Here is a 9,919-nt window from a genome sequence, read left to right on the forward strand (position 1 = left end):
GCTATCGCACACTTATATGGCAGACATGAAGGCGCTATCGCACACTTATATGGCAGACATGAAGGCGCTATCGCACACTTATATGGCAGACATGAAGGCGCTATCGCACACTTATATGGCAGACATGAAGGCGCTATCGCACACTTATATGGCAGACATGAAGGCGCTATCGCACACTTATATAGCAGACATGAAGGCGCTATCGCACACTTATATGGCAGACATGAAGGCGCTATCGCACACTTATATGGCAGACATGAAGGCGCTATCGCACACTTATATGGCAGACATGAAGGCGCTATCGCACACTTATATGGCACGACAGAGAAATTACATTTCTGAGAGCTCCAATCGTGGTAGGACAGCGAGAGCAGCGTTACCTTCCGCAACTCTGCTCTTGTGGTTAAGCTTTATCTGAATGTAACGGGAAATACTAGCGTATCGTCGCCCCAATGGCGAAAGCAAACGGGGCTCCATGATGTTTGGAAGAGTTATTCCACTGATCTGCATAGAAGACACAATAAAGACTATTCGGAGGGTGAGAAAGACCAGAATGTGGGACCATAACAGAAGCGGATGAGAGATGTCTCATGTACAAACCACACGCGCTGCTGCGCAATGATACCGGATACACGTGAATAATATCACCATAAATGGGAGAAAAATAAAACACAAACGGGTCTAGTTACTAAGCAGTGTTAGGAGACAGAGTGAAAAGTGATAAGAAAGTGATAAGGTACCAGCCAATCAGCTCCCAACTGTCATTTTTCAAACACAGCCTGTGACATGACAGTTAGGAGCTGATTGGCTGGTGCCTTATCACTTTTCACTGTCTCTTATCACTGCTTAGTAAATAAACCTCTTAAGCTTTTGTTACTTACACAGGCACCAACTATCGTTCCAGGGACCGTTATGCTGAGCGACCTGGGAGCTGCTGCCCATCAGCTGGTGAGGTGGGCAGCGCGTGGGTCGAAGAGGACTGTGGTGGGGGAACGGATTACCAGAGAGCAGCAGCGGAGCCGCTCGCCCCTGGGGACGATTCAATTGTATTTGGGCAGGGAAAATTAACAGTCATCCGAATGAGGAATCGTTTTGGGCGCACATTAATTATTTCGCTGGTCGCGCCAAAAACCACCAGGTTAAACCCGTTCAAACTGCCGCTTGGGCGCCCAAACCACGGATTTCTCACACATTTCTGCTCGCCACCTCAGGACGCTGAGAGCAGAAATGTCTGCGCCGCAGTACTAGCGCCCAATCCGAGCAATAATTGAATTGCTCAGTTGGGCGCTCTACGATCACCGCACTCCGCCACGCGCAGGGCCATCACCGCGCTGACCTGGGTTGTAATTTACACAGAAAAAGGGGTTACTCCTGCGTCTACAAAATGTAGAAATCAGCAGATGGTGGGGGCCCAGCTTCTGTAACGGCACATTTGGTTCCTGTTAAGAACATCGTTGCCATAGTGGCGCAGCATCATGGGCACTAACATCAGTCCTGCCACCACCACAATACCCTCGCCCTCACACCGTAATGGCGTCTGGTGGCGCCCGGGAGCCATTCTGCAGCAGCACTAGGCCATACAGGCAGGACACCGATGACCAGTGGGGGGGTTAGTACATCTCAGCACTAAGGCGCCCTGCGATGGGGCGATAAGCGCCATGTTAGTACACTGACCCCATTGCCACACACATGCTGGTGAGCAGAAGCAGCATACTGTGCCTGGGCACCGGGCCTGAGGTAAGCAGCCTGTGGCAGCACAAGTCCCAGCATGACCTGAGTCACCTGGCAAGGAATGCTGGGACTTGTGCTCCCCTCCCCCTGAGGAAGCAGCCCCGGTCCCCATGTCCCCACATACCCGCCTGCACGTCCATGGCTCTCCTAGGTGATCACACACGTGCTGTTAGATGCAGCTGTCTCTCCTTCCGGGATGGAGGCCGCTTCCGGTGACGTACATCCTGCAGGCGGCTGGTGTGGGCACCGGCCGCCGCCATCTTTGTTTTTGGAACCCCGCCCGTACGTCTCAGGATTGCCACCTGGTGGCCGGCCTGATTCCTGCTTCTGATGTCCATGCTGCAGCCAGTAGCTGGGCCCAGTACTGTGACAATGAGACGCCTGTGCGCCATTCACTCTTTACATTATTGTTATTATCTTTCTCTTTACTATATAACACCTTGTGCACTAGCAGCAGAAATGTGGGTCACTGCGATGGCCTGAGGGGTAACTAACGCTCAGTCACCGGTCTACAAACATATTCACCCTCACACGCACTCTCCCGGCTCACGGGAAAGCGGGAAACTCGCCCACAACTCGCCGCCGCCACTTCCTATGTGAGTTAGGTGGGAGAAGGGTCATGATGATGTGATCCCCCATTTATGGCACCTCAGGGACCCTCCCCTAGCGACGCAAAGTCAGAAAAAGCAGCAAAAACATCCTTTTAGTAACAAATGCTGGTATCATAAGTGTTTCAGCAAGAACAAATAATAATAATCAGCAATTTAACCTGACAAACAAGCAAGGGGACAACAAGCGTGACCCTCCACCCACCCTGTAAGTGTGGCATCTAGCACTCGGCTATGCCAGGCTGGTCACACTATAACATGGAGACTGGTAGTAATCCTCTTGTCTGGGCTAGGTACTGCAAAAGCAGGGGGACAGCAAGCGTGACCCCCTCCACTCCCCGTACGAGTGGCATCTAGCACTAGGCTATGCCAGGCTGGCCACACTATGACATGGAGACTGGCAGGAGGTCTGAGCACCCTTACAGATTGTGAGCTTTTTATATGCTTGGCCCCATTACTGCAGTCTGGTAGATGAGTATTTCAGATAATGAGCAAATATCTGAATGAGAGTTGTAACATCTTCACAAAATATATGGAGAATAATCTTTCTATGAGCTTGTAATGTAATTACAAGGAGAAATCACTTGTAGGTTACCTGTTGCACAAGCCACGTAGACCCGAACATCATACCCCGGTCCCACAGCAAAGATGAGCCGGACTGACGTATTGTAGGGGCTGGAACAAGTCAATGTGTCCTCCAACGTGGGATGACCCGATGGTCCAGCAAGAACCACATAGGCCTCGATTCATATCCCTGTATTGGTGTCTGGACTGCAGTTCTCACACCAATGTGGGAAGAGCTGTTTTGTGTATAACATTTTTGCAATTAAATGAATTAGAATAAATAATTGTCTTTTACAATAGCACACTGCTCTGCTACTGACACATACTATTGTCTGATACTGGGGAGCTGAGGCAGGAGCTGAGGGGAATTCCAAAGACTTTATTAGTTGATAATCAGCTGCTGAACTGCAAATGGAAACAGGTAGAGAAGTAATTGTTTATAAAGTTGAAAAGATGATTCTCAATGGCTGGAAACCTGGTAACCGAGTTACAGCTCAGAAGGATTGACATAGCTGCTTGACAGTATTGGTTCTGGAGAAGCACACAGGAGCACACTGGTAGCAAAGCCACAGGATCTGAGGATTAAATACAAAGGCTGAGGATTGTACACAGGTAGCAAAAGTCAGGATCTTAAGACTGCACACAGGAGCAAACTGGTAGCAAAGGCCACAGGATTTGTGGATTACATACAGAGGCTGAGGATGTTTGTACAAAGGGTTCTGGTGTCGAGTGCCACAGGAGCTACGACTCTGGTAAAAAAAAGTTACCGGAGCTGAGGTTTAACCCCGTGAGAGCACTGGCAATTCTTGTAAATATCCTTTGCAGGAAACAATGGTAATACAGCTGGATATTATTGTAAGGGTTGCAAATAAGTTGCACAATTAACAAGTCTGAAATCATGGGAAAGAAATGTGAGATGGGTTCAGCAGTGTTGTCTTCATACCAACTAACTTGTCTATGATCAGAGCTCTGCCCCTTAGTACATATAGTAAGACCAGTGCTAGGTGACGGTACTGTGAACCTGCGCTTGTAACCACCCTGCAAACTTTGAATGCGCATCAGCTTGTAACTTTCTGTCGCTCTTTCTGGATTATGGTATTGCCTTCTCCATGCCATATTTGCACAAAAAGATGCTCGGCACTACCAAGTCACTCTGCGCTCACACGTTACGTGTAACGCAACTTGTAGCGCACAGAGGATAGATGTATGGAGTGGAACGGGGAGTTGTAGGTGAGGGGCTGTGCCGGGACTGCTGTACAGATCTGAGGCTAGGGCTGCCGCCAGGGAGGAGTGCGACGGGAATTGTGGGTGAGGGGGGCACAGGATGTGTTACACTGACATAAGCAGCGACACCAATGAGTAGGGACAGGCTATAGATTGACGGAGGCGGCAGCTGATGGTCTGACATGGAGCTCTCCACTTGTGTATGGTGGCTTCTCAGGTGCCGGGAAGAGGTGCCATGTATTGGGCGGCCGTGATGGTACACTCCGGGTACATAGTTACAGCCCTAAGTGGGGTGATATATTGTGGGCAATTGAGGAGTGCCACTTCAGAGCTGGAGCCCGGCATTGTCTCCCATAGGGAAAAGGAAAGATGTGTTACCAAGTGGCTTCATCTCGTTGCCTCCAATTACCTTTCTATACTTCCTCAGCATGGTCATTCCTGCATGTGAGATAATGAGCAGACAACAAGATTCTCCTTTTACAGAACGCTATAAACATTTCCCATCTGTGCCGGTTTTCTCTGGTACTTAGTATTTGTCCCCACGCTACAGGGTAAATTTACTCGCTTTTGGTAATTGTGTTTTTTTGTTGCAATTTTGGTGTAATTCTGCAAATCAGAGATTAAAGCTGGCCATGGATCGCCGCGATAAATGTAGCATGTGGGGGGGTGACCGAGGGTTAAATATTGCTCGCTCGTGCATGCTGGATTGTCCAGCATGCCCGTCCAATGCGATATTTAGCGAGTAAACTGTCGGCCGCATCGGGCAGTGTATGCCCAGCGCAGCCGACAGACAGGCATTTCCTGTGTTCCTTCCTACGGAAGGAACAGGGAAATGTCTCCGCCCCTGGGGGGGCGGAGCGCGCATGTCGGGCTATACACTGTGAGATTTCTCTCACAGTGTATGCCGGCGACTTCTGCGGCTGGCAGACTGCCAGATAAAATGTCTGTCGGTCTGACAGGCATTTTATCTGGTAGTGTATGCCCAGCATTACTAAAGGCCAACGAATTTCAGGTAAAACACAACGTAACACACCAGTATGGTGCAATACCCCATCGGACCAAACATCCAGAGCCGGCCTAGGGCCAGCTCAGCTTGACAGCGGCCAACGGCGGGACCGGGATGGGCGGAAGGCAACTCTGCTCTTGCTGTCCTACCACGATTGGAGCTCTCAGCTCAGCTCTGATCGGGCGGCAGCTCATACAGCCGGCAGCAGTGGGAGTGGGCAGCAGAGACAGTGGTGGCAGCGGTAGGTAACAAAAATGACGGCTGGAAGAGGGCTGCTGGGAATGGCCAGCCGCAGCAGCTCGTCCTCCCATGGGCCTTTGCAGAGTCCAGCAGGCTGGGCCTGTCTGCAGGGAAACACACAGGGGGGTGGGGGCGCCAATGCTCTTGCCGGCGGAGGGCACCAAAATGTCTGGTTATAGCTCTGTGGATGAGGATTGTAATGGCTGAGGGGTGACGGATGTTGCTGGCTGCTGCTGTGATCTGTACTGCTGGGAGATGGGTGCTGTGCTGGGAGATGGGTGCTGTGCTGGGAGATGTGTGCTGTGCTTGGAGATGGGTGCTGTGCTGGGAGATGGGTGCTGTGCTGGTAGATGGGTCCTGTGCTGGGAGAGGGGTGCTGGGTCTGAGGCGGAACTAGCGATGGTGCTGGGGGGCACCAGCCGAAATCTTGCCTTGGGCATCAAACTGGTTAGGGCCGCTCTGCAAACATCGCATCCTTTACATGGACTCAAATACAAATCACAGATTTACTAAGACTCATGTTGTCGAAAACCATCAAAATCACACCAAAATGGCAGCACAATGCACAACGTCAGTAGACCTGCCTGTGAGCTGCGTGTTTGTCCAAAGCACTTACCTGTGCAGGTTATGTGTTTAACCACTTGCAACATCAGATGCGACCACACCAGGCTGGGCTTTCCTTGACATGGTCACATCTGATGCAACCAGTCAGAAAGGCCCACTAGGTGACTGTGGGAACCGAATCTTCCAGCAGCCACCTATATCAGAGGGATTTTCCGGTCCCTCTGCAACCTTCGACTCCATCTCCATTTTGTCACAATCACTGCTGGCCACAGTGATCGGGTAGCTCTGTGGCACCACTAGTCCTCCTCCCAGCCTTGCACTGCAGCCACGGCTACAAGTAACCGTGGCTCTGCCCCCGGCGATTGGGTACAGACAGTTCATGACCCAGCCATGCACTGCAGTGGCGGCTACCTCTGCCCCCCCCAAGTGTCCCGATCATTGTGGCCACAGTGATCAAGTTGCACTGCCGATCCCCTGCCCAGCCCAGCCTGCAGCCATGGCTCCAGGCATCTACAGCTCTTCCCTCAGTGTCCCGATCACTGTTGCCACACTAGAGCCATTGTTACCTCTGCCCCAGTAGCCCCGTGGCACCACCAGTCCCCCGTCCAGCCCAGCCTGCCCCCAGTGTCCTGATCAGCATCTCACAGCAGCCGAGGCTCCACTCTGCCCCAAGTCAGTCTCCTCCTATCAATGCTGGCCGAAGTTATCAGGGAGCCAGCTTAGTGTCCCTCCCAGTGTGTGTGGGTATGTGTATAATATATATGTATATGTATGTACATATATATATATATATATATATATATAGATATAGATATGTGTTTGTGTATATATAGTCCTAGTTGCCAAAATACAGGGGGACAAATGGCGTAAGGGTCCCCTGTATTCAGGGCAACCAGCACTGGGCTCTGAGCTGGTCCTGGTTCTGAAAATGCAGGGGAAAAAACTAGCAGGGTTCCCCTATATCTTCCAGAACCAGCACTGGACTTTTTCCATCGGGGGGATAATGCCACAGCCAGGGGAGTCCTTTCACAGGGCCCCCCAGCCGAAGCATCACCCCTGAGCGCTAGTCAACCCAGGCTGGGGATCCCTGGGGAGCTAGGGACCCCCCCAATACAGGGGCTCCCCTCTCCAGGGCATCCCAGGCTCAGGCTGGTAGCCCCGGGCTATCCCCGGCCAGTGGGTGCCGGGTTGATTGTGTAGTGTGGTGCATATGAAAGTATAAATATTGTCTTTTGCAGCAGTACTACAGGTCCCAGCAGGCCTCCCCCACATACTGGTACTTGGAGAACCACAAGTACCAGCAAGTGGGTGATTAAGGGCCCGCTGTTACCTATAGTACCCCTGTAAAATAAATATTAAAATAAAACAAAGACACTGGCCCTCATTCAGAGCCACTCGCTATCGGCAGTACGCTCGTTCCGAGCGATGTTCGCACATCTGCGCATGCGTACGGTTTTTAGTACGCATGCGCGAACCAGTCAGTGCGGCCGAAAATCATTTGTACGCAATATAGCGAATGCCTGCTATTTTGAGTGACAGAATGAGGCGTATGTGGGTGGAAACAGGGGAAGGTGCTTGAAAACAGGGAGTGGAGATCCGATCGCAGGCGTGCTTAAAGGTCAAAACGGGCGTTTTATGGGTGTGCATAATTAATACAGCAGCGTCAATGACGACGTCACTTGGTTTTTTTAACTCAGAACTGCTCGCAAAATAGCGGTTGAAAAAACCAACCACAAGAATAGCGAGCAGTTCATATCCTGTTCGATGTACTCGATTAATTTTTAAGAAATAAATGACTGTATGTTTTGCTCGCTCGTTCAGACTTAGAGCTGTGAACAGACTGCAATGTGCGAACGGATCATTTGCATAGCCTCCCCTTGTTTTTGAACGAACGACCGCAAATAGCGAATGGCTCTGAATGAGGGCCACTGTTTTAATATTTTATTTTTCTGCACATTTACCTGGAGGCCGGTGGCCTTTAAGCTTTTTTTCATGGCTGCCTCCCATCCAGGACTTCCCCGGCGTCTTCTTTCTTTGGCAGATCTTCTCTGCTGCCACCCGGCCGATGGATTGCCGTGCCGTCTCCTCGCACTGGCTAATATAAGCCAGTCGAGGGGGCGGGGCGATGGCGTCGCGAGCCATGATTGGCTTGCGGCAGCCATCTTAAAATTTCAAAAATGGCCCTTAGCCAGCCGAGGGGGCGGGCCTCAGCGCCATTTTTGAAATGTAAAGATGGCCACCATGAGCCAATCACAGTTCGCTACGGCCATCTTTACATTTCAAAAATGGCGCTAAGTCGCCATTTTTTAAATGGGCATCGTGGTTCTCACCATTGAAGTCAATGGTGAGAACCGCTCATTGGCTGAGAGGCGGAAGGCTCACCTCTCTGCATAGTGAAAGTCCTTGTAGGACAGTACTAATGTCTGTGGGTCCGCGTATTACATTTTTTTTGTTTGCCAAGCCCGGGGATTGCCTAATTTGGACCGAAGAGGACCAATCCACACATAGGAGAAGGTGAGTATGGCCCTGATTCAGAGCCGCTCGTAAGCGGCTGCTCGTTCGTTCTGACCGATGTTCGCACATCTGCGCATGCGTACGGATTTTAATACGCATGCGCGAACCAGTCAGTGCGGCCGAAAATCGTTTGTTCGCTATATAGCGAGTGCCTGCTATTTTGAGTGACAGGAGGAGGCGTATGTGGGTGGTAACAGGGGAAGGTGCTTGAAAACGGGGAGTGGAATTCGAACGCAGGCGTGCTTAAAGGTCAAAACGGGCGTTTTAAGGGAGTGCATAATTAATACAGCAGCGTCATTGACCACGTCACTTGGTTTTTTTTTTTACTCAGAACTGCTCGCAAAATAGCGGTTGAAAAAACCAGCCACAAGAATAGCGAGCAGTTCATACGCTGTACGATGTACTCGATTAATCTAATAAATAGTGGACATGACGTAGGATGCGAGCGGCAAGGGGGCGTATTTTTCAAAATTACAACCGCAAGTTTTGCTCGCTCGTTCAGACTTAGAGGCGTGAACAGACCGCAATTAGCGAACGGTTCATTTGAATAGCCACCCCTTGTTTTAGAACGAACGACCGCAAATAGCGAGCGGCTCTGAATGAGGGCCTATGTTTTTTTTTTCAGGTATCCTATGGATTCTATTAGAGATGGCTACAGGGATACTTAGGTGAGTATGTGTGCATGTGTGTGTACATGTGTGTGTACATGTGTGTGTGCATGTATGTTAAATAAACTTTTACTTTGTACGGTGTGTGTGTCCTGTGTTTATTTAAATATTTATTTTCCTGTAGAACTACAGGTACCAGCGGGCCCGTAATGCCCCGCATGCTGGTACTTGTGATTCTGGGAAAATTAGTTCCACAGCAAAAGACAATATATTAACTCTTTACTATAACCGCACTTTACATAATCAACCCGGCACCCCCCAGCAAGTGGTGCCAGGGATAGCCCCAAGCTATCAGCCTAGGCCTGGGGTGCCCTGGAGAGGGGGACTCCTTTATTGGGGGGAGTCCCCAGCTCCTCGGGGATCCCTGGCCTTGGCTGACTAACAGTCAGGGTTGATGCTTCAGCTGGGGGGCCCGGTGACAGGGCTCCCCTGGCTGTGACATCACCCCCCCTGCCCAGTGCTGGTTGTTATTTTTTTTTTTGGGGGGGGGGGCATGCCATTTTTTTTTCTACACAAGCTTTCTTTTGTTTTTAAACATAGAAGCACAGATGGGTCTCACTGATCCCGTCCCTGCTTTTGTGTTTGCTTATTTATACACAGATGCAGGTATCATGGATCTTTCAGATCTGAGTCTGCATCTCTGTGCTGCGACGTCCCCTGGGTCCCGCGCCTGCACCACCGCCGCTACTGCCCGCACTGGCCAGCCATCTTGGTGCACCCAAGTGAAGCCACAGTAAGTACACCTGCTGGAGGCTCCTACTGAGGCTGTGTAACAAGCTGAAACTTCCTACCTCTACAAT

The 9,919-nt window shown here is 50.7% G+C and overlaps 1 protein-coding gene across 1 annotated transcript in view; it reads right to left on the reverse strand.

The window, feature by feature from the left end:
* The window catches only part of RRP15 (ribosomal RNA processing 15 homolog), a 91,101-nt gene extending 89,158 nt beyond the window's left edge, over nt 1-1,943 (reverse strand). The window contains exon 1 of the mRNA XM_088454020.1: nt 1,856-1,943. Within this exon, the coding sequence (XP_088310146.1) occupies nt 1,856-1,871 (16 nt within the window). The 5' untranslated portion in view covers nt 1,872-1,943. The remainder of the gene's footprint in view (nt 1-1,855) is intronic.
* Nucleotides 1,944-9,919: the final 7,976 nt, after the last annotated feature.

This window comes from Taudactylus pleione, unplaced genomic scaffold (genome assembly GCF_031769625.1).
Source record: "Taudactylus pleione unplaced genomic scaffold, aTauple2 ptg000608l, whole genome shotgun sequence".
Taxonomy (NCBI): Eukaryota; Metazoa; Chordata; class Amphibia; order Anura; family Myobatrachidae; genus Taudactylus; species Taudactylus pleione.